Source organism: Ochotona princeps, chromosome 13 (genome assembly GCF_030435755.1).
Source record: "Ochotona princeps isolate mOchPri1 chromosome 13, mOchPri1.hap1, whole genome shotgun sequence".
NCBI lineage: Eukaryota > Metazoa > Chordata > Mammalia > Lagomorpha > Ochotonidae > Ochotona > Ochotona princeps.
This window is the reverse complement of record NC_080844.1, coordinates 41,434,366-41,460,250: the sequence shown is the minus strand read 5'-3', so window position 1 is coordinate 41,460,250 and position 25,885 is coordinate 41,434,366. Positions and strand designations below refer to the sequence as shown.

Genomic DNA, 25,885 nt, shown 5'->3' with positions numbered 1-25,885 from the left:
TGCCAGGTGCCATCACTGCTAGTCTGGAAACATTACTCATTCCACCCTTGATATCTGGGGCATTGCCTTTGGTAAATGAATGTACACCACAGTATTCTCAATTTTGGTTGGTTTGTACCTTCCTTATGATTATAATCAGGTAACTAACATATCTTTCTAGGAATACTGCAGATTGTTTATTTCTTCATCCCAAAAAAACTTAAATCATGAAATTTCAACTTCAGTATCTAAACCCTGTTCACTTTGATATCCTAAAGGAGTATCCAACAATCCCTTTCACTAAAAAGTTATTCATGTTTGTAATCAATGTTTGTAATTGTGAGTAGCTTACAAGTTTCTACTAATGGGGAACTATCATTAGAACATACAAGTGTAATCCAAAAGCTTCATGGAATGTGAACTTAAAGGTAGTTTATTTTTATGCAAAAAATGAAGTCCATATTTAATTGCTTCAAATAATTTCATCAACATTTGAAAATCTAATTATATTTAACTAGCCTTTACTCATAGTTTATATTTACTGATTACCTAATTATTTCTATCACTATAAAACCTTTTGTTTGTGGCCAACAATTTCCCAAAGTGGCTAATGCCACTCCTTTGCTAAAATCCTACATGGCTGGTGGATCATATCCATGCTGCTGCCCTTCAATCCAGTGTCCTATAAATGGCATATGAAAGGATGCCCCAAGTGCTTAGGACCTTGTCACCTGTATGAAATTCCCAAATGAAGCTCATGACTTCACTCTGGCTACATCCTAGCCATTGCAGCCTCTAGGAAATGAATCAGCTGTTAAATTTTCTCAGGGTTAAAACCTGCCAGCCTGCCCCGAGGTCACTGAGGCTAAGGTGATGGTGTTCTTCAGGCTGAAGAACCATCTAAGACAAGCTGGTGAGGAATATCCGCTTTATCATGGACAATTTACAAGTTTTAAAGACTAAGGAAGGGGACTGCAGGAGGGCATCTTCCAGCAGTACTCCCAACCCCCAAAGATGCTGTTATAGGCTATAAGGCATGTCTATTTCCCTTGACACTCTAGTCATCTCAGAGGTCATGCTCCACATATATTCCCCTTGGCCTTCTAGTCCTGTAAGAGGTCACACTCCATTTGTAGGGCTGGAAGTTGTGTCTCAGGTCATGGGCAGGTAAGCAGGGAGCCATGCCCACCAGGCGTCAGGCAGGAGCCCATGGGCGATTGTCCACAAATAAAACTCTCTTTCTCTCTCTGTCTCTCTCTTGTGTCTGTACATGTGTGTATGTATGTAACTCTATCAAATAAATAAATATTTGAAGATGAAATAAAAGTTTCCTAAAAACAACACCTTGAATAAAATGTGGTGACAGTCAGTTTTCTACCTTTTTTTAAAAATAGACTCTCTATTTGTCATTATGAGACTCTTGGGAGTCTTATTTTCTTTGAATTCTTACTTACTTGATGCATAAAAGAAGACTATTTGTAGTTTGACTTTACATTAAGATTTTGTTTTTTTTTTTTTTAAGTAAGAACATTCAGAAGGAAGAATGTGTCTAAATATTGACTTTTTTTTCTGTTAGAGTGATAAGTCTTAGTGTCAGTAATTCAGAACAAACAGAATAGAAGAAATTGTTGTGAAATTACCTTACGGAATTCCATTAATGGAGTTTGTGTGTTCACTGGATCTCAGAGAATGCTGAGATGTAAAAAAGTTGTAAATGAAATCAGTGATAGAAAAGGGAACTGTAGATGCCAGTACACCAGCAGCCAGGGTGCTCCATCTAAACAGGAATGAAGCACAGCTGGTATGGAGGTGGCACAGAAACTAATCCATTGGCGACTGCAGTGATGTCCAGGTCCTTTGGGTCAACCACAGATTTCAGCTTGAAATTCTGTAAGATGGTGGTCAGAAACAAAAACAGCTCCATGCGGGCCAGGCCCTCTCCCACACAAACCCGTTTTCCTGAAAATAACAAACAGAGGGGAATCACTTCCTGTGTGTAACTGCATGTAACAAACCCTGTATTTGCAACTAGTTCAAAGAGGACATGCAGCAATGATGGCTGTTTTTGAAGGTGACTCTATAGACAAATGAACAAGGTCAGACACACTTGCTGCACATCTGATTGTAACTAACATTTTCATTACCTGCTGAGAAGGGCATGAAGTAGTCACTCTTCTTAAAGTTGCCACTTTCATCCAGAAAGTGTCCAGGGTCAAACACTTTAGGGTTGGAAAATTCTTTTTCATCATGTAGCACAGATGTCAGTGATGGGATGATAGTGGTGCCCTGGATAGAAGAGACATGAAAGCTAACTGGGGAAACAGTGGTTTTCACTGAGATTGATGTTTTGATCCACAGAAGGGGAAACTCAAGTCTAAGGGAAATCAGTGACACCTCCAGGCACACGGATCAAGGAATGAACAGGAACGCGTTTAACCCCCTGTCAGTGACTTGTCCAAAATACTTTGTTCAGTATTTGAAGAAGCGAGCATGGTTTCACTTTCTTGAAATAAGTGAAAATAAAATCATTTATATCAAAATTTGGGGATAGAACAAAATCAAAATTTAGAGGTAACTTTGAAGTATTAAATGTTTATATTAAAGAAAAAAATACATGCTTTAAAGGTCTAATGATGTATCTCTGTAAGAAACACTAGAAGATAAACAAAATTGAAATCAATAGCAGGGACAAAATAGTAAAGATCATAGAAAAAATAAATGAGGCTGAACTTTTAAAAAATTGTGATCTCCAAAATATTATTAAAATGCAACCTTTAATTTGAACCTAAGTTAAATAAACCTCTAGCCAGATAAACAAATTAAAAAGTAGGGGGAAAGCTCATACATATACTTAGAGATGAGAAAGGGAACATTACAAACAACACAAGTGGTTTTGTAATGCTCATTAGAAAATGCTATGAAAAACTACATGCGAATAAACTGGAAACCCTCAAAGAAAGGTTTAAATCTCTGGAAATACATAAATCCTCAAGATTAAATCCAGAAGTAATAAGCAATCAATGGACCCATAGCAAGAAATGAGATTGAAGCAATAATTAAGATTCTTCCATCAAGGAGACATCCAGAACTTGACAATTTTAAATTGGATTACAATATTTTTCAAACTATTTGAGGATATTAAAATGATGAAACTACACCAGCATCTTTGCATGAGATCAGTATCACTTTGGTGTTAAAAGGAAACAAGGACACAACATAAAAAAAAAACACAAACCTGTATTCTTAATGAACATGGATTTTAAGATTCTCACCAGTTGAGATGCAACATTCGTGCAAGTAGCGCTTCTTGGCATTGATGTAGTGATGGATGGAAGGGACTCTTCACATGAATATGAGCTAAACCAATATGCTAATTCTTATCCACAACTGTCTATGTTAAGGTAACCTTTGTGTTCTCTGTCTCATTAAAATATCATTGCTTAAAATTAGTAAAGGTTATGTCCTGCTTAGAAGTGAGGGCTTTTTGTCAAGAATTTAATCTCTATTGTGTCACTTAAAAGGATCCTACTTAAAATTTAATTTTAATATTTAAAATCCTTAAAATTTGTGGAGAGTGGTATTTTTTAGTGAAGTCTCCTGGAAATTTCAAAGGATTTGTCTCTTAATTTGTGGAGACAACAACTGATCTGACAATTTGGATTATATTAAATATATTGTAAATGCCAAGTGCAAAAAACCTTTATTATATCAAAATACTACTATTACAGATATCTAAAAAATAAAAGAGGTCTAATTAAAATTTGTGTTCTTTCAAGAGTTTCAGGACAGGTGATGCCTAAAAATAATGAAATTTAGGTCAAACAGCCAGAAAAACGCAAATGTTTACAGTTTTGTAAATGTGCCCAGGTTGCTCAATGCATATCTCTTAGGATAATTTGATTTTCTGGGAAAGATAAAATATAGGTCTTCACTTTATGGGATGGGTTTTGCAGTAATGACCATTTTTCCTCTCCGGGTTTTGGTTCAGACTGCATTGCCATGGTGACTTTTCACTTGATAATTTCTAGTGAGCATTGCTATCACCAAGCTTGGTTAATAGAGATTCCTCAGTATATCCTAGATTTGTCTGAAATTATCTCTTTTGCACACTGCAACATAGTGGAGACCCCAGTAAGACAGCAACGACCATCCTGTGTTCTGTAACCCAGCTCGGTAGTTTGGGACGAGGTGGGGGTAGGTACTGTGATGATTAACATGCTCTTAGCAGCCTGTCCAGCATCCTGACTCACAGGATTTGCACTGACCTTTACCCATAAACAGGTATCCCACCATATAATCTGTTTCTGTTTTGAGTACTCATTGGGAACTCAATAAGGCTTGACACAGCACAATTTCATGAGTCAGGGTCCTTACGAGACATCATTATGGTCCATTAGGTTTCTAAATTTAAGAGTGAGGTGGCCACTTGTCTGTCTTGACGTCTATGTTTCTGTTAAATCTGTTTAATTTTATAGGTGTGGTGCCAAAATAACAACCATTAATCAGAACTGTACTGTAATGCTCTCCTGGGGTATATGTGTATTTAAAAAAAAAAGGTGTGTGAGTGTTGTATTACAGTAACACTCCTTGGCCTCAGTACTTGTTGAAATCAAGTGAAAAATTGCTTCAAGATAAATTTTAGTTTCATTTCACTCTTTAAAAGCTATTGTTGCGCTAAGAAAATTTCAAGTTGTCAGCATACATTTAAGTCTGTGTTTTACTGATCAAAAAATAATTAGGTAAAATAAAAGAATTACTACAAGAACAATTAGAAAAGTGGCACACAGAAATTTCATTCTCTCCCTGGAATTCCCCCATGATTGTTATTAAAAAGAAATCAGGGAAGTGGAGACTGTTGATTGATTTATGCAATGTAAATGCCACTGTGATTACTATGGGCCCTTTACAACCTGGGCAGGCTCCTTTGGCCTAGCGCAACTCCTAAGGATTGGGAACTTTTTGCATTAGACCTCAAAGATTGTTTTTCACATTTTTATGCATGAAACTGATAGACTGAGATTGGCCTTTTTGATTCTGGCTTCTATTAATAAGGAACCTCTTCAACGATAGCAATGGAGAATACTCCTTAAAGGAATGACTAATTCACCTACTGTGTGTCAATATTTTGTTGCAAGAGCTATAGATCCTGTTCACAAAAGTCTTCCGTGTATTTATCTCATTCATTATACGGATGAGATCTTATTTTTCTGCTGCTTCTGTTGTTGTGCTACAACAAGCCTATACTATACTCCAAGAGGATTTACAGCAGCATGGGCTCATTATCAATCCTGAGAAAGTACAAAGAGCATATGTGGTAATTATTTACGATATGTGATTGGAAGACAAACCATTAAACCCTAGAAGGTCTCAATTAGAAAGTTTACATTATAAACTTCAAAAAATTACCAAAGTCTACTAGGGAATATCAACTGGCTATATCCTATGTTAGGAGGGAGCACTAATATTAAATGAAAAGATACAAACAGTTTTTCCTGGTTATTTTGGATATATTGGAACTATCCTCCACAGAAGTATCAATTCCTCTTTTGTGCATCTCACCCGAGGATGCAAACACCAGGAGTACTTCCAGCAGAAGAGGTGATGGAAAAAATTGCAGTGTTAAACCACCTCATCACCCCCCCCCCAAATAGATATTGCCATATCAACATAAAGGTAACCTTCCTTCTTGGTGCAGGTAAAGGCTTTGGCTAGAAAGGCGAAAAGGGTCCTCACCAACATGGGGTGCCAAAGACAGCAGAAAATCTGTTGGTCATCAAAAGCTGTGCTTGCTTGTGCTACTGTGGTAAGTAGAAATCATTTACTGATGTTACATTCCCATCTACCTCGTTACAACTGGTGTTTTAAACTGACTCTTAGACTGTGTTTTCTCTGTGCCAACTCAAAACAATTCAGTCACAGCGAGTGCCAAGCTTTCATAACTGAACACTGCAATTGCACTAATTGCAGCTATTACAGCCGTTCTTATTTGTCTCTGTTTTCTATTTATAGGATGTAGACAGTCCCAAGGAGAACTCCCTGCTCAAAATAATGCCAGAAGGGAAATTGCACTAATGTTACTGCCACTGGAAAATTTAAAAAGCAGGAGATGCAGGACGCATCCAACAAGATAAGCAGGGGTGAGAGGCAAGACTGGGAACCTGCTGCAAAGAGGCTCCAGGAAGAAGAGTCGAAGGGCCCCTCAGGCAGCATGCATGTTCCTCTCAGTGCATCCTTGGAGATGTTTTCATGCTTTCCTTGACAAAAGGTGAACATCTGCACTTTGACTAATCAGCTGACCAAGGGCCAACAGTGTTCCTTATTGTTCCTCCTCTCGATAGTGCTTTGATCAAAGTACCTTATTAACTTTCCTTGAACTCCCTGCTTGCTGATTCGACCTAAGTCTGAGTTGTGTTTGAACTTGCACTGCTGAACGAAAAAAAAAAAAAAAACTTCATTAGGATACTGTCAAGCACCAAACAGGAAGCAGCATTGAGTCCAGCAAAATGCGACACAAAGGGACTTTGCACCTTGTCATATGGTATGGGCGTAGGAAGCACACTGAGGATCGAGGTTTAATGAGCACAGAGGTTAAATCGTGAAAACACTCTTACCTTGGGGATAAAGTAGTTTCTGAAGTAAACGTCCCGTGTCACTGCATGGGGCAGATTAGTAGGGACGAGGTCAATGTATCTCTGGACCTCGTGTACTACAGCGTCCGTGTAGGGCATGCGGCTCCTGTCCTGCATGCGGGGGCTCCGGTCTCTGCCGATCACACACTCAATCTCCTCCTTGACTTTAGCTGGGAAGACACAAGTGAGAAGTGGTGAGGTGGGAGGAGGAAATCTGGTATATTTAGAGTTTTGTGAGCAATAGGGTGATTATCTCATCAAAATTATAAACTATATGCCCAGAAGGACACCTGGAAGAATAAGGCAAATCAATGTCAAGACAAAACTGGGAAATCTATTAAAAATTGGCCAGTATAATACATATATGACCCCCCGAAATGGTACACATGGTAACAAAATGAACAGGCACAGTAAAATGAATTAAAAAAAAAACAATATGATTGAGTCAGGAAAACCTTTACCAGTTACAAAACCAATTCTTCCTGGTAACTTTCTAAATATAGTTGCTTCTAAAACATAAAATTATTGACAGTCTTCACAGAATTTCTAGTTTGTATCACACAATTCATAGGAAAATAGAATTCTAGAGAAATAGAAGTCCTATTTAGGGTTTTCAGACTAAAACGGAATACCTGTCTCTGCATCTGACCTTAGAGAATACTTCCCCCACTAGAATGAACCCTGGAGGCCACATTAAACCGCAATTCTGCCACAATAAGAAGAGTTCCCTTGTCCATGTAACTGCTCTAGAACACTGAGTTGTCACAGTAGGAAGGCTAGATACAAGCATGTGCTTATTACAAACCAAGGTCCCACAGGGCTTTGCAACATAAAAACAAGCTAAACCCACATGCCACCCATCAGGTCCCATAAATGCAGACACTGGCCCTGATCTCCACTGCTTTTTGTCCTTCATACTGTCTCCACTTCTCTCGGCTGTCCTCCCGAAGTGTACAAAGTTGTCCTACATGGATCTGGCCACCACAGCGAGTAGAGGACAACTGTTGGCACAACAGGAGAAAAAGGGTGGAGGAACTAGCCCCAGCTTCTCAGTTTCGTTCCTGAACTCTTACCTGTGACCTCTGGGTGCTTCAGCAGGAGCAGGAGACAGTACCTCAGTGTCGTGCTGGTTGTCTCTGTGCCAGCTCCAAACAGATCAGACACAGTGATTACCAAACTCTCATAATTGAACTCTGACTGTGGATTGTTCTTTTCCTAGGAACAATTTCATGCAATTTGACAAATCATTTGCCAGCATAATTTATTACATATTCATTACAGCATTGTAATATAATGAATCCAAAATAACTCATATTGCTGTTTTAAAATTGCTGTTCATGACACCCTCTAGCTGGATAGTCCAGGCATGACAGTTTGTCACAAAACTATATAAGCAGAAGTCTAATGACACTCCGGCTTTCATGTTCTTCTTGTTCAAAACACTGATGAGGCAGAACAAACATCATCTTGGAACACAAACATGTAACCATGAAAGCAAAATTCTATGTCCTAACTATGGGATACAAAAAATTTAGGGTATCTCTCATGCATTAAAACTACTATATTATTGCCGGAATGGCTCAGTTTGAGACATGTTGCATTTGTGGCAAAGAAATACACTTTTGGTTTAAGAAATTATTATTCACATATTCTCTTGCTTGTACACAAGGATTACCTTAATTAATAAATTTTTTGGTAAACAGGAACATGCCATGAAATATATTATGTCCAAAAACTGAATGAGGTCTGCCTTATTGCTGTCCCAGTGGAAGACGACAGGTAATGCAGACAAGGGGACAGGTGCAGAAATGAATAGGAATATACAGAGTGAAGAGACACTGCAGTCATGAAGACAGAATCTGAGGCATGAACTATCCCTACAGATAAATGAATAAATAGGGGTGATGCTGATGCCAAGGCTATGGGGCTAGGTAAACAGAGTTCTACAGACACTGGAAGTTAGGAGGAAGACATTGACAAAGATGAGAGTTTGGCTTAGAACTATAAAGATTATGTGAAAAAGAATTGACAATAATGGAAAAAATAAACTTAGCTCAAGGTATAATTCATATATATGTTCACATATAAATATTTTGTATAGATGTAGATTTAGATATAGTTTTCTTTTTTAAGATTTATTTTATTTCTATTGGAAAGGCAGACAAACACAGAGGAGGAGAGACAGAGAGGAAGATCCTCTGTAAGCTGATTCACTCCCAACAGCCAGAGCTGAGTCTACCTGAAGCCAGGAGCCTAGAATAACATCCACCACCCTGGTTCTCCAACATGATCTCAGGGACCCAAGGTCCCAGGCTGATCTGGATTGCCCTCCCAGGCCACAAGCAGGGTTCTGGATGGGAAGCAGGGCTGCTGGGACTAAAACTGGCACTCACACAGGGACCCCAGCGCATGCCAAGTGAGGACCCCAGCCGCCAGGCTACCAAGCTGGGTACATAGATATAATTTTCTAACTAATGTATTATCTTCATGATGTTCTTATAACACCCAAATATCAGGATTACATTCAGTATTACTAAAAAAAATTAGCCCTTGCTGAAAACAAATCCAAGAACCTACACATTTGCTAGGCAAATATCATCATTCATTTTAGTAATAACCTACACATATTTTCTAAATTCATCAACTAATAAATATTCAGTTAGAAAAGCAGTGTGTTTATCAACAATTATTAACAGATTCTTTCTTGAAGGATATAGGAGACTTTCTGTTAACCAGCATATAACTTATCATAATGCAGCTAATTTTATGAAGTTAAAACAAATAAAGGGGAAACATTTCATGTCACAGATAAACATAGTAATATTGTGTCCTATATATAAGGTAGCACTTCTATGTGGTAAGATGACAGATAAGACAGTTTAAGAATCAGGTACTCCATGGAAAAAAATCACGGACCTTAAATGAATCTAGTCAAATTTATAGCAGCCAGGTAAGCACTGGATGAACAAACTGGATTACCTTTCAGTAATGTGATATCTCACTGGTAACTGGAGGTCAGCACTCCCTATACCTCAATTCTGTGGTGTCGGGACAGAGTTCTGTGTTTCTGTGAAGTATTCTGATCCCAGGATGGCCAGGTGGGACTGCAAGTATTTCTATTGGGCTGGCCACTACAGATTGCCATTGACCTGACCACTGTTCCAATGCTGTGGCTCAAACAACTACTCCAGGGGCATTAAAAGAGGAAATTAAAGAACAGAATGACTTTTTATAATTCTTGTTGGAACAAAAAAGTTAAGAAAATCTATGACACTGACACATCACTGATGGATTCCACATGATACAGAACAAGACTCAAGTGAAAACGTAGCAGGAAATTCTACCTTCACTGAAGTTACATATTACAATCTGTAAGTGACTAAACAGTTGCAATCTTTGTCATGTAAAACCAACTTATGCAAGACATAAAAGTCTTATTTCCAGAATGAACACATTGTATTATATGTGCAGTTCTCAAACAAAAATTACACAGTATATATTAAATAAAACATGCTCCACTAACAATTTAAAAATGATTTTAGAAGTCAATCATGATGCACCCCAGATTTGGGATTTATTTTAAAATAAGTTTCTACAATGCTCATAGAGCTGAAGAAAGTCACAGGTAAAAAATGGAATAGAGTCATAAAAATACAGCTACAAGCAGACCAGTGCAGCAGGCTAGCAAGTTGATCCTTTGCTTGCAGTGCCTGTCCTACTTCAGGCTGCCCCACTTCCTATCCAGCTCCCTGCTAAGATCCTAAGAAGGCAGCTGAGTGGCTCTAGTCCTTGCTCCTGAACTTTGACTAGCTCAACTCTCATCATCACATCCACTTGCAAAGTGAACCAGGGGATAGAAGATATCTCTGCTCTTCTCTATCTGTGTGTGTTAAATTTTTAAAGAAAAATGAATAAATCATAAAAGAAAGGAAAAGAGAAGAAATGAAATGAAATGTGTCTGGAATTATCTAAGGAGTTGTTGATAAGATAAAATTCAGTTAACCAACATTCTACACTGGAAAACCTGATTTTCCATATCAAAGGAGACTTTAAAACATTAGAAAATGAAGCAAAAGTTTCTTTATAGTAATTTTTTATGTTCCATCCCCTTAAAAATGCTAATGATAACTCACTTAAAACTGAAGCAAATGGATAAAAAGCAATAACTAATGTCATAATAAGAGAGAAATTTTTCTGTTAAGAGTAAATGTATATGAGCCGGCTCATCCTCCACTTCTAAGAGCAGGTTTCCTATATAGGCACCAGTTCAAATCATGGCTGCTCCACTTACAATCCAACTCCCTGCTTATTATTTGGGAAAGCTGCAGAGGATAGCCCAAACTATCATGTTTCTCCTCTGGTAGATTATTTTCAACTAAAGAAAAAGGCTCATGTATTCTAATCTTTTGATAATTTAATTTTATGTTACATATCTCAAAAACTTAGTGAAAATTATAATATAGGAAAAACCTATGGGCTTCACATTTCACACCAAATAAGTTTGTTTCCACAAACCTTATATGAAGTACCTAGATATATTTCATTATACTGGTATTAATTCACAAACTCATTGAAACATACCTTGTATATACAGAGTTATTCAAGGAACTTCAACCAAATGATGAGCTGTTGTGAATAATTTACCTGCTCCATTTTGATTAAGAAACAATCAATAAAGTCGCGAGGGTTGTTAACATCCAATGATTTTTCGTGTTCTCTCACTTTCTCCATAATAAATTTTCTTGTGTAATTAGCATCTTTTAGCAAATAGTTACAAATTCCAGGGAAACACTCAATGAGAAAAGGAAAAATATTGCAGACCTAAAAGAGAAAACAATAATTAGTTAAATATCTATGTATATGAATATATTTCAAGACATACTCAGATATCATAGCCATAAATATGAATAAAATTTGATATCCATATTGAGGCAGTCATTTCTATGGCAAATATGTGTTAATCCTCTATGCTTCCAAAAATATTTGAGAGAGAGAGTGAAAGAAGCCTGTCTAGTGGAACAAATATGACAGTCATCTCCTAGACTTGCAAAAATGTTTTTTTATACTACAAAGTCTCCTTTACATAAATCTTATTTTTCACATCAGTCTTGAAACTTGAAATAGAGACTAAAAAAATTGGGGCACTGTGTTACAGAAGGTAAAGCCACCCTTGGGATGTCTCAACTGCTAAACTGCCCATCCACCTTCCAACTAATACATCTGAGAGGTAGATAAGGTGTCCCAAATACTTGATTTCATGGATCCTGGCACCAGCCAGGTTGTTGAAGACAAAGACATTCAGAAAGTGAACCACTTAGGTGGAAGCTTTCTCTATGTGTCTCTCTTCTGTTCCTAAGTTATTTCTGCCAAGTAATAAGGTAAAGCGATACCTTAGAATTTGCTGGATGACGAATCTTGTGGGGAGCAGGAGCCTTGCAAAAGAGGCTGGGGAGTCAATGCTGTAGCAGAGAGGGCTAAGGCACATAGATTATGATGCCACAGGGTCACCAGTTCAAATCCTGGCTGCTTAACTTTAGATCCAGTTCCCTGCTAATGCACTTGGGAGGGCAGTGGAGGATAGCATAAGTCTTGTGTTCTGCCACCCACAATGGGGAACTGGAAGAAGTCAGGCTTGTACCAGCCCTGGACATTATGGCTGTCTGAGTAATGAATAAGTGTATGTACAATCTCTCCATGTGTACCCATCTCTCTCCTGTGAATCTGACTTTCAAAAAAGTAACCAAATAAAAGAGTCAAGGCTTGAAGTCTCTTCACTGATGATGGCAGTTCTGGGCATTCAGCAAAATTTTACAGAAGCAGGTCTTGAACTACAGTGAAAAATTCAGTTGGCAAAAGCTAATGAACTTGAATACCAGCAGAGGATTTGGTTACTGTATGTCTACAAAAAGCTCATTACTTTTTCCCTGCTATTCGGTGATAAAATAAGCTTTATCCAAAAATTCATTTTACATCTTGTTCCCTATAAAAATATGGACTGGTCAGTTAAAAGAACATAAGTGATGTCTCAAAAAAAAAAAAAAAAAGAAAAAGAAAAAGAAATTTTCTCTCACCTGCAACCATGGAGAACTCAAGTTCTTAACATCCTCATTCAGTTTTTCCATTAGTTTAAGAAAATGCTTATCTTTATAGTCAAAACGATTATGAAAAATAATGGAGCAAATCACATTGCAGGGAGCACAACCCAGGATAAAGGTGGGATCACAGGGTGAGGCTGAAGAATTGAAAACAATTTGTAAGTCCCATTAAAATGCAAAGCACTTTATTTTTATTCATGGTAATTGAGACAGTTTTTGTGGTTACAAATCCTTGCAACTTCTGGAAAATAACGGCACATGTAAAATAAACACATCCCTTCAATGGAAACCTGAGTTGAGAATTACAAAGCAAGTTAAAATGACATTTCCAATATTTGATTGAAACTTCTTGTTTTATGTATACTCTTTCAATGCAAGAGATCTGTTATTTGTGATGCAAAAAAAAGTGTTGAACATAATGAGGTTTTCAGAGTAAATCACTTATGTCTGTAAAGTTCATAGACAATAAAGCACTGAGACAGAAACCAGCACACAGTGTGGACCTAGAAAATTATTTTAGATAAAATAATGAGAAATGAAGCAAGTAAAATAAAAATCAGTGACTAAAGACACAGCTTATGAGCAAATTCATATGTTTAAAAATATTAAAAACATAAGACATTAATGTAATATGAGAAAAAATGACTAGCAAGAAATTGGTGTAGTAGCAAGGATAATAGGTAAGATGCTTTGCATTCCCAATGAAACTGTTAAATATATCTTGACAAAATGATACTAGATTTTCCACTCATGCCAATACCTACAATGTCATGATAACCTTAAATAGCACAATGTTGGACTTGTGAGTATTGCTGAAGAACTATATTACTGTAATGATATGTGTGAAATTTGTGGTAGGAAGAAAAGGGGGAATGAGGAGAGAAGGTGGAGGGGGAATCCCTATACCTACAAAAATTTATCATGGAAAATATTAATAACAATTGAAAAAAAGATGCTTTCCCTTATTGCCAGAGAACTTGAGCATTTTTTCATATGTTTATTTGCCATTTGGGTTTGTTCCTTTGTGAAGTGTTTGCCCATTTCCCATGCCCATTTCTTGAGTGGCTAGTTTGTTTTGACATTTTGGTTGTTTTGTAGCTCTTTGTATATTCTGGAGATCAGCCCTCTATCACCTATGTCGTGTGCGAAGATCTTCTCCCATTCTGTGGGCTGCCTTTTTACTTTGTTGATTGTTTCTCTAGCTGTACAGAAGCTTCTTAGTTTGATGAGGTCCCAGTTGTTTATTTTGGTCTCTATTTCTACTGCTTTTGGAGTCTTTTTTAGGAAGTGAGGGCCTACCCCTAAGTGTTGCAGTGTGTTTCCAACATTTTCTTCCAAAAGTTTGAAGGTTTCTGGATGTAGGTTTAGATCTGTTATCCATTTAGATCTGATCTTAGTGTATGGTGAGAGATGTGGGTCTATCTTTTTGTTTCTGCAGGCTATTAACCAGTTGTCCCAACAGCATTTATTGAACAGACCCTCCCATTTGCCTGTATTGTCGTTTGTCTTTTTGTCAAAGATTATTTGGTTGTACCTGTTTGGGTTCCCTTCTGGTGTTTCTATTCTGCTCCATTGATCTTCCTCTCTATCTTTGTGCCAGTACCAGGCTGTTTTCAATGAGGTACCACCTAACGCCAGTAAGACTGGCCCACATGAATAAAAGCACCAACAACACTTGTTGGCGAGGTTGCGGGGAAAAGGGAACCCTACTCCACTGCTGGTGGGGCTGCAGGCTGGTACAGCCTCTATGGAAATCAGTATGGAGAATATTCAAACAACTCAAATTCAACATACCGTATGATCCAGCATTAGCACTCCTAGGAATATATCCAGAACAATTGTTTTATGAGAAACCAACATGCACTCCTATGCTCATAGCAGCACAATCTACGATCGCAAAAACATGGAAGCAACCAAAATGCCCATCAACAGAGGATTGGATAAGAAAGCTATGGTTCATCTACTCCATGGAATACTACTCAGCTATTAAAAAAAACAAAATGCAGTTCTTTGTGGCCAAATGTGCCGAACTGGAAACCATAATGCTAAGGGAAATGAGCCAATCCCAAAAGGTTAAATACCACATGTTTGCCTTAATTTAAGATGATATGATGTTATGTATAACATGTTATGTTATGAATGTTATATGTTGTGTATAATCTAAAATTGAAATGTAAGTGAGGTGGTCACAGAAGGTGGCTAGGAACTTGCATTTACTTTTAACATATTGGTTACTCATTACTATGTCAATTAATTCCATAATGATGTAAATTTTTGCTGATGGTATGTTGGAGCTTTCAATTGACTGGGATGATACTCTGCTGGCTCTGTCTTCAGACCAGAGAGGGTATACCTAAGAAGCCGTTGAACTTGACTGGACAATAAGATGCTGGACTCTATGTTTGGTATACGCTTGCAATGGGGGAATCTCAACTGAACTTGAGCTGTGGTTATGCAACAAGGTGGAGGAATCCACCATGGTGGGAGGGTTTGGGGAGGGGTGGGGAGAACCCAAGTACCTATGTAACTGTGTCACATAATACAATGTAATTAATGAAGTAAAAATAATAAATAATAATAAAAAAAGAAAAAAGATGCTTTCAATCATAATTGGGGTCCATTGTTCAAAACTAGACTCCAATTCCTAACCCAAGCTTCCTGACAACTAAGACTCTAGAAGGCAACACTAATTCAGCCATTCATGTGACTGACATTAATTATGTGTTTAACTTCTGGCTGCAGTCCAGCACTGGTCATTGTGGGAATTTGAGATGGATTTCGCCAACCTTCTCTCTCTCTGTGTCTCTCTCTTTTTCTCATATACATATATATATAAGTAGTGTGTGTGTGTGTGTGTGTGTGTGCGTGTGCGTGTGTGTGTGTATCTGGTTGATGCTCACAGTGAAACTACAATAAAAATAAGCAGTATACTTTATGTGTGAAGAGCTCCCAACTTGATATTTACAACTCCTCCATCCAGAATTGCTTTTCATTCACATTTGCCATGAACAGCATTTCAGAGAATTAGTAGAGTTGACTCCAGGAGGAAAGTAATATCACCATGTATGGCTTAAAATCCAATGGACACGGAGAGAGAAGTGCACCTGAAAACAGCCAGTGTGCACCCAGGACAGTAAAGAGCTATGCTGATAACATAGGGTAAAAAGCTGTGCTGGTCTGCTGAGGTCATGTGAAATAAAACATTTTATGAATGGGTATTCATGTATGCTGAATAATTATGCTACAGGATTATCACTCAAAATGAATACACCAATAGAGGAAGTAGAAGGCAACAATGGAAAACAAGTAATTACTTTTGAAAGCACTGTGACTACAAAGAATTAGCTATTGACAAAAATGTTACTAAGATATTCCGAGACGTATAAAACTGTAAGCACACAATGGCCTGGGAAAATTCTCAGACATGCCAGTGGAGTTTACACAATTATAGAAGCATACAGGTGCTTAATTTATTCTCTAAAAGGGCATAGGGTGGATGCTATCATTTATGTTTGCCCTGTTTTCCATGATAATATGTTCTCGAATAGGAAACCCACATTCAGGCTATGGAGAAATTATTGTTCATAAATACGCTCCCAGTTGATATTCATGATTTCAAATTTGACAACAAAGCTAATATCTTCAGTACTGAATAAAACCAAATGCTTTCACACCATGCAAAATGCAGTTTTACTATAGACACAGGCAGGTAAACACAAGCTCCCTTGGTCTCTGCTTCAGTTTGCCTCTTTCGTGTGGGGCTGACAAGCAGAGAGCATCACAGAAGACAGTGCCTTGTGAGAAGGTCATCAGCACAGAGCAAAGAGCACTCACCATTGGTTTTCCTCAGCTCCTCCACAAGGCAGCAGGCTTCCTCTTGAACTCGGTCCTCTATGCTTCTCTTCCCCATCCCAAAATTCCGCAGGGTCATGAGTGAGAATCGCCGCATCTCCTTCCATGACTTTGCATTGCTGAAAATTATTCCTTGCAGAAAGGGAGAAAACAACCAAGTGAGACAACCCAGCAAGCAGAAGAATCACACAGGTATCAACCACATGGATGGCAAAGTTCTGCCTAGGCTGCTCAACTCCCTGTATTCTCCTCCATCCACTCCCTGACCACTGCTTAACACACAGACACAGGCACACTTACCAAGTCCTTTATTAACTTTTTCCAGTACAGGAAACCTGCCTCTTCCAGCAAAGTCTTCTCCAAGATCAATCAGGGCCTCCTTCACTGCCTCATATCCATGTAGCACCACCGTGGGCTTTGTGCCCAAATACAGGGTGAACACGGGGCCATAGACTTTAGAAAACTGAGAAAAGAGTTATGAATTTCAGCAAACAAAATCATATGTAGTCCACCTAGTTAGCCACATTCACATAGATAGTGTCATTGTATATGTTATGTGTTCATTCTGTCTTGGATTCCAACTCTTCTATTTATATTGAAATGTGATGGTGATTATTATACCTGTCACTCACAAGGAATCTGGGGAGACAAAACAACCCAAGTAGTCGGACCCATTGACTGCAATTTACAATTCATTCTCCAACAAAAATACACTCAACAAATTTACATTTTCTTTTTTCTGAGTAGAGAAAGTGAACTTGAGAACTTCACATTTGCTTCCAGATTCCTGTGACCAGTAACTAAAACTCTATTCACAGTTTATGCTATCTCTGTAGCTTGAGCAAGTTTTCACTACAAACACTCATCTTGAAATCAATACCCCGGTGACTCAGGGTCACATGGGCAGCCCTTCCCTGGAGATCCTGACACAGCAGGGCTGTAATGAATACTAGAAAAGCAGTTTCAACATCACGGCAGTAGTCCTTACACTAGCCGATTTTGAGATGTACTAGTCTAAGTTGCAGAAATAGAACAAGAAAAATATTTTTTCTCTGTGTCTCTCCCCCTTTCTTTGTCATCTGTCCTTTCAAAGAGAGAAAATATGTCTTGAAAAAGAAAACATTCACTATGAAGCTGTAATTCCAAAGGGAAAAAAAAATAATACAGGCACTTATTTCTTGAATAAAATCAGGACCACAAACAGTTATCTTACAAGTGAACTTCAGAGCAAGTGTTGTAAAAGAAGTCAATGGTGATCTCAACATTCACTACTTTAATATGATACTTTTATCATACTAGGGACAAAATGTTTCCCTATACCACTGCTGGAAATGAAAGACTAGGAATGGCTGCAGCAACTTATAGGCTTTCAAAGGTATTTTGTGTTGTAATCATCTGTTATAAGAATGTGCATCCAGGAATAGATTTTATTTTATAAATAGAGTCAAACAACTTTCCCATTAGATGTCACAGAAAGAACATAGTGTTCACTTACATTAGTCAAGGATTTGCTGATGTCCTTCACATCCAGTTGGAGAATGTTTCCAATGATCGGGAAAGGAGTGGGTCCAGGAGGCAGCTTTCCTCTCCCTGAGCTCTGCTTCCAGAAGGTAAGGAGAAGCAAACAGGAGAGAGCCAACAGCAGGAGCACAGCTGGATCCATGGAAGCTCTTAGTTTTGAGATTACTGTGAGCTGGAAAACACAGGCTCTTGTAACAGGAGCCTTCTCTTCTTGCTGAGATTACTGTGAGCTGGAAAGCACAGGCTCCTGTAACATTCCTGAGAATTCAGACTGTGCCTCTTCACTGGCCAAGAAGCCAATCAATGGGATGCATTGTTTGCTGCACTCAAATGGACTTTGTCTCCATAGCAGAGATAAGCATGAGACATTCTTTAGTCAGATTCACATTCTTTTCAGTAGCTACTCTATAAATTGTGGTTTCATTTTACTGCTAAGCCCAGGTTTTGGCAGTTTAAAGTAAACACGACAAAACTGATTGTTTCAATGTGCAGCCATGTTTAAGAACCAGTGAACTCATTCTGTGATGCCAGAAAATTACTCAAAATTCTATATTTAAGGTTAAAGGCATATTGAGAATGTGTAACTTTGACAAACAGCTAAGTATATACTCCGTTGTATATTAGCATATGATAAAGTCATGTAAAATGTGTGTGTTTAAGATGTGTTGTAAATTAGGACACAACTCGATAATGACAACTATTCAAATAATGTACTCTACTTATTATAATTGTCTCAATATAGAATAGTTACTATAAGTTATATGTATCATAACAGAAATAGAAGGTTACTAACTAAATTTTCAAAGAAAATTATTCTAAGGGTTGGGCTATTAATTTTTACTTTTCAAATGAAGAAATAGGTTTCTGGAAAACAAGAGACTTGGCCAGGGTCAGAATGCTCACAAATAACCTAAAAGGACTCTGATTTTCATGTTAGCTTTTGGTTTTACTTATTTTCTGATATAATGTTTAATATGAAACTGGTTTCTGATCTTAGCCCACAATAATTGTTTAAAGTTTGGTTAGAATCAAAACTAAAGAGGAACATTTAGGAAAGGGGGAAGCTTTTTTTCCTCTGTAGGGAAATCTAAGTACCTGCTCTATTTTGGTTTGGTGCTTTATAAAACATATCCACCTTCTCATTTATCTTCAGATTTTTTTAAAAAATTATTTTCATAATATCGTTTTACAGTCTCAGGAGTTTCCCCTTCCGCCTAACCCAATGCCTCTGCTCCACACCCCTCCAGTTTTTCTCCATTTCATCTCTCTTTTATTGCAATAGTATAGCCCTTCAGGAATAGTCACAAGTCCATCAATTATTTAACGACCAGCAATCAGAACCTGAATGGGTGTGGGCCAGTTGGGCAAGGCCACTGTTCCTGCCAGGAAAGGAGGTGGACTATGTCAGCTTGTACCAAGCACCCACCAATATTGGCCAGGGCAACAGGAGGAGGACTAAGTCAGCCTGAAATGAGAACCCACCATAATATGTGAGATTTATCACTGGGAAGAGATCTGATAGAGGAAGTTGAGCAATTCAAAAAATCTTTTTAAGAAACGAAAATAAAAACAAAATATCAAAACCCATGAGATATAGCAAAAACAGTATTGAGAGGGACTTTTATAATACCAGATGTTTGCAAAAAATAGAAATAGCTACAATATATGACCTAATAATGCAGCTCAGGGATTTATTAAAAAAAAAGAACAGGAAGCAAGAAATGATAAAATCACAAAAAAATAAATGGCATTCAAATTGAAAACTAGAGATTGCAACAAAAAGGGCAATTTTTTTTTTTAAGATGAGTTTTAGCCAGACCAGGAATGAAAAGCAAGAGTGAAAAACCAAGTAAAATTAGAAATGGAAAATAAACATCCTAAGAAACTGGTAAGGTGATCTCTTCTTGATGAATGGATCCTTTTAATGTTGTTTACATCAAAGTCTATATTACCTGACTTAAGAATGGCTACATCAGCACATTTTTCCTTTCTATTAACTTGGGATATCTTTTTCCATCTTTTCAGTTTTAGTTTCTGTATCTTTGTTGATGACATGTGTCTCCTGTACACAACATATAAATAGGTTTTGTTTTTTGATCCAGTCCACTAAACTATAATGCTTGATTCATGAATTTAAGCCATAAACATTCAGGGTTAATATGGATAGGTATAAATTTGGTCCTGTCTTTTTAGCAATGGGTTGTTCTTTGATTTAGCTTTCTTTTTTTTATTGGGACATTCTGCAGGTTTGCCTTTGGCTTAGGTAGGTACTAGTCTTTTTCTTTGTCAGTAGAACAGCTTTAAGTATCATTTTGGGACAGGTCTGGAGGAAGTGAATTCTTTCAGCTTTTCTTTACTATGGAAGGATTTTCCTTCATTTTCAAATATAAAGGAAAACTTTGTGGAGTAAGTTATTCTGGGCTGACAATTCATTCCTATTAGAGTCTAAAATATGTCACTCCATTTGGATCAACAGTGAGTCTGATTGGGTTCCTCTATATGTTAATTGATTTTTTTCACGTGCTATTTAAGAGTTTTTTCCTAGTATTCAACTGAAGAGAGCTTCATTATCATGTGTCATGGCAAAGATCACTTACAGGCAACGCTACTGAGAGTTCTGTGCCCCTCTTGAACACTGATTTGTATCCCAGCTGCTCCACTTCCAACCCAGCACCCTGCTGTTGAGCCTTGAAAATTAGTGTAGGATGGCCCTGGTCCTTGTGCCTTCACACATGTGGAAGACACAGAAGTACCTGGCTCCTGGCTTCAGACAGGTCCAGTTCCTGTCTTTGCATCCATTTAGTGGAGTGAACCACTGGATGGAAGACTTCTCTCTCTCTCTCTCTCTCTCTCTCTCTCTCTCTCTCTCTCTCTTTCTCCAGGGCAATGCAATTATTTAATAGCCCAGCAGATGCTCAATCTAAGCACGGAGTACTCTAAGAGTAAATGCTTGCCATGTTTGTATAATAAGTTAGGAATGCTTCAGATCCCGTCCTTACCTTCCCATGCTGGAGCCCAGCTCCAGCTGGGTTCAGAACTCACGAAGAGTGAGTGGATGAGGTGCAACGATGAATGAAAAATGGACCACTACAATTCCAGGATCATAATGGACAATGAGAGAAAGCTATCCGCTTTATTTATACAGAGGCAGTCAAACTCTGGCTCAGACTTTTTATGTCATGGTCAAGTGGATGTTTCCAAGGATAATTCTGCCACTTATTTCACCTTACAGCAGGATGTTTTTCATCCTGACTCTGTGGTCAGGAAGTTCTCAATAGATGGTGCATATTAGTCAGTAACACATTCCTACTACAATCTTCACTCTACAACTTAGTCTTGAATCAGTTAAGGGAGGAAATGCATCACAGAAAGAAGGACCTAAAGATCAAGGAAAGAGGGAAAGAATAGATTCCCACTACACCTAGGGACTTAACACCCTTGATTAGTATATGATCAATGGGGGCAACTGAGACAGCAATAATGAAAGGCCTTTTTGCTAAAACAGTATCAGCAACATCAACTTCCAAGCTCACATTGGTAGTAAACACCAACTCCACAGTGGTAGACAATGCCTAATTAGATTACAGAATTCTCAGCGGGGTTGTCCGAGTGTCTGTGCAAAGGGAGATGGAAATGCCTTCAGGTGGTTTAGAGACATCTGCAGGGCCCTGCCATGCAGTGGAAAATTCCTTGTGCCCCTGCCTGCAATGGAACAATACTCTTCACACCTTCCTGTCTTCCACACCCACCACACGGACCCCAGCACCCCCCAAGAAGGATCGTTTTTGAACCATTTATATTAAGAAATTGATTATCTCTGTGCCTGGTTCCTTTGTTTATAAGGCCTACATCCATTTGCATGACTTACATCTAGTACTGTGTTCACTTTCCTGTTCTGCTCTGCAGCAGGTGAATTCTTCATTCATGATGTGCTGCCCAAGGTTGGGGAAGAGTGGTGGAGACAATCCCTCGGCCACCTGGTTCACACAGCTCCAGAGTCACAGTCTACAGATACTGGCCTGGGTCTGGGGCAGGGTACTGTATACTCTACTGGGTTCCCCATGGCAAACCTGAAGCTGAGTTCCACTCTCCAGTGTGGACCTAACTTCCTTTCCCTCTTCCATGTAAGAGGTATCTCTCCATACTTCTCAGTCTGAAGTTAAGGCATAGGTGACGCAGGAAACTATTTATTTTCTGTTATTTTTCAGTGTATCTTTTATTATTACACTAAAATTAAGTACCAGGGATTCTCACGTGGTTTCTTGAATTCCTATAAAGTTTTGGAAATTAAGGGTGTCTCTGTGAGAGAATCAGTAGAGGAAGGTGTGTCTATGGTAAAACAATTAGAGAACCCACCAGTTTGCTTTCTTTTGTGATATGATTTTTAAAATTTTGTGAACCACTGCTCTATCTTATAGTAACTACTCCATTGCACATTGCTACCAGCAGTTCACAACAACTCCAATTTCTGCCAATGTGCAGCAAGACTAACTTTCTGACTGATGGAATTAGCCATTTCAGTTGGTAAAAGGTGGTATTTCGTTGTGGTTTGAATTTTCATTGCTATAATGATTATTGATATTCTGCATCTTTTCATGCGCTTGACAGTCCCACACTTCTTTGAAGTAAAATATTTTCAAATTTTTTTGACATTAGTTTTTATTTATTGATTGTTGTTTTTGTTGTCATCATTGTATTATCAGTAATTTTTATACTTTCTACCAATCTCTCTGTTGATAGTATGACTTGACACACATAAGTGATTTGGGTGATCAATGTATCTGCTTTTTTCTTTTGATGCATGCACTTTTGCTGTAATAATAAGGAATGCGTTTCCAAATCTAGGATCATGAAATTATCTGCAATTTTTACTTTCAATCAGGCTGCACTTTTGTTGTAACATTTTCTATAAACCCTGGAGGCCCCAGTATCATTTGAGATACATTCTCAGTTTAATATGTCCAGATCCTTTGGTGTACCAAGGGATGAAAGATAATGATGGGAATTAAAAACATTCAGAGAATTTTAAAAACATATTTATACTTGTTGATGGGTGATTAAAAACTACGTGGAGCAAAGACAGTTGTTAGAGGGAGGTTTATAATATTGAAGTCAAGTATTAGAAAATAAGAAAGAAACAAAATCAAGAATTTATGTATCCCCTTTGGGAATCCTGAAAATCAAGAGTTAGTTAATTCTCAAATAAGAAGAATAATTGAGATGATAAAAAAATTACTACAGCAGCTGGCACAGTGGTGCTGCAGGGCTGTGATGCTGGTATCCCGTGTGGGCACTGGTTTGTGTCCTGGCTTCTTCACTTCCCATCCAGCATCCTGCTTATGGTTTTGGAAAGCAGGGGAAGATGGCCAATCTTTGGGCACCTGCACCCATGGGAGAAGACCAGAAGAAACTTCTGGCTCTCAGCTTCAGACCGTCTCAGACCCTGGCTCTTGGCTCAGATCAGCCAACTTTGATTGTTGCAATCATTTGGACAGTGGACCAGCAGATGGAAGACACCTCTCACTATCTCTCCCTCTTTCTCTCTCTGTGACTCCACTTTCAAGTAAAACAATGAATCTTGAAATGCTTTAATTTGAAAAATTAATGTAGAAAGCAGGACATAAAAATGTACAAGATAACTCTAACATATTAAAAATTTTCATTTAATGACAAAGAAGGTTTAAAGATGATGTTTTTTTCTGTACTTTTTTGTTTCTAAACTCAAACACTTACTAATAATTTCCACCTTTTCTGTTATAATTTGTTTCATCATGGGCTGAAGTTTCTGTTGCCAAGCTTCACTGGCTCACTGTTTATTTCGGCAAATCACATTGTGATTTTAATCAGTGTAGTATAAATCCATTCTTTCAAGAACCGGTTTCACTTTGTGTTGGGGTATGCAGGTGTGTTTGTGTGTATAAAATGCTAAATGTAAATATAAAACTGTGCACACACATATATATATAACCATGTGTAAAGATCTATGTTCACCTGTACACATATGTTAACTTGCAAATACAAGGGCTTGCACTAGGAGATGAACTAAGGATTGCTGATTGGTCATTCTACTCTCCATTTCTTGCATTTTAAAATACAAGGAAAACAAAATGTTGGATGGAAATTTGATGTTGTAGACTTCATATGTGCAAGTCTTGAAGATGAAATAACTAATAAGTATAAGACTGTGGTGTAAATTTAGCAACACATTTATGCTATTTGTTAAAGAATATGGCAGTAAGGAACAAAATAAAATAGGTCATAGTGAAGCTTTCTAAGAACCATCTTTCTTGTTTGTGTGTAAGGAGAGAATGATTAAGACAGGTTATTAGCAATTTGAGAGCAGGCATCTATACTGGAATCTGAGTTGGAAAAACAGATATTGATATTTATCTAATGCCCGCAGTAATACCAAAGCAGGTAAATGGAATTCTAACAAATATTTCCATATGGCTGATCTCACTGTTTCCCTAAAATTTGGACCACTACTACACATTTGATTTATCTTTCACATCCAAGCTTCCAGTATCTCTGGGTGGCAGTCTAGAAAGTTTCTACCCTCTTTCTTTTTTTTCCACATCTAGGTCTATCATTTTGTGAACCACCATAGATCCTTGTGAATCTATTTTCTTTCATATGTTATTCCCATTATGTAAGAAACATGAAAATTTGAGAGTTGATGCAGCAATTAATAATGCCTTTATTTAGTGCATGAAGAGGATAAATGGCTTTGAATTGCCAAGTGTCAATCATCTTGAGCAACTTTACAGTGATAATACATAATTCAATATAATATGACTAGACCATGTATTAACCAATCTAAGATTATGGAATACAGGTCATAGCAAATGTGAATTTGTAAAGAGCTCCTGGAAGCTATCTCCTAAAGGAGAACAGAAATGTCAGAGGACAAGACAGAGGATCCACCCATGGTAGGGGAAAGGAATAGCATGCTGTCCTGGAGGAAGAGGAATTGTGGGTGATCTGTTCTCCTTCAGACAGGAATGAAGCTGACCTTGTACAAGGGTGGCACACGGACAAAGCCACTGGAGAAATGATCCGCATTTACATCTTCCGTGCTAACCAGAGGTTTGGGAGTAAAATTCTGTAAAATGGCGGTCAGGAATAAAAATAGCTCCATGCGGGCCAGTGCCTCTCCCACACACACTCGCTTTCCTGAAAACAGCAAACACAGATGACTCGTTACCTAAATGTGAAATTGTGCCGCTATCACAAGAAGTATGTACTAGCTACTTGGTCAATAACTGATCAGGAAGAATAATCCAAGACATCATGGCTGCAGGACAGTATATATGAGCACTTGTGGACACCCAACATCTTATTGTATAAGTCACCTCCCCCAGCAAATACTTAGGAACAGTACTTCTGTGCCACACAATCTACTGTCACCACATTAGAAGTGTTCTTTTGACATTTTGAGTACAAGACATTGAATAGAGAAAGTGTGAGTAGAGGTGGTTCATCTACAGTATGCTTTAAAAAAGTGCATAAGATAGAATGAAGATATGTTTACTTTGGTGAAAAAATAATTTTAAAATATCATACATTTTTGTACTATACACTTTCCATGAATTTCTGAAGTGCTCTCTTAAAGCAACACAAAAACTTTTATCATCAAAATATATGTATTTTAATGTTATTCTCCATTAACTAAAGTGCCCTTTTATTTTACATCCTTTCAATTCTGTGGTGGAATAGTTAGCCAACGACTTTCTTTCCCCAGGACAATATGTCACTTTTGATTTAGAACTTTAGATGGCTCCTATGATTATACCTTAGGCTAAGACAAAC

At 37.9% G+C, this 25,885-nt stretch overlaps 1 protein-coding gene across 3 annotated transcripts in view; it reads right to left on the bottom strand.

Annotated features, from left to right (window-relative positions):
* The window catches only part of LOC101527195 (cytochrome P450 2C2), a 113,252-nt gene that overhangs the window by 69,520 nt on the left and 17,847 nt on the right, over positions 1-25,885 (bottom strand). Inside the window, exons 1-9 of one of the 3 annotated variants that reach the window (XM_004580035.3) lie at positions 18,051-18,323; positions 16,856-17,018; positions 16,538-16,687; positions 12,680-12,840; positions 11,253-11,429; positions 7,682-7,823; positions 6,591-6,778; positions 2,124-2,265; positions 1,374-1,938 (exon numbers count right to left, since the gene is read on the bottom strand). In XM_004580035.3, coding sequence (XP_004580092.2) covers positions 1,757-1,938; positions 2,124-2,265; positions 6,591-6,778; positions 7,682-7,823; positions 11,253-11,429; positions 12,680-12,840; positions 16,538-16,687; positions 16,856-17,018; positions 18,051-18,218 — 1,473 coding nt within the window. In that variant the 5' untranslated portion in view covers positions 18,219-18,323 and the 3' untranslated portion in view covers positions 1,374-1,756. Of the gene's footprint in view, positions 1,939-2,123; positions 2,266-6,590; positions 6,899-7,681; positions 7,824-11,252; positions 11,430-12,679; positions 12,841-16,537; positions 16,688-16,855; positions 17,019-18,050; positions 25,250-25,885 lie in introns of those variants that run through there. The other 2 variants (XM_058671986.1, XM_004580037.3) reach the window with 2 other exon arrangements.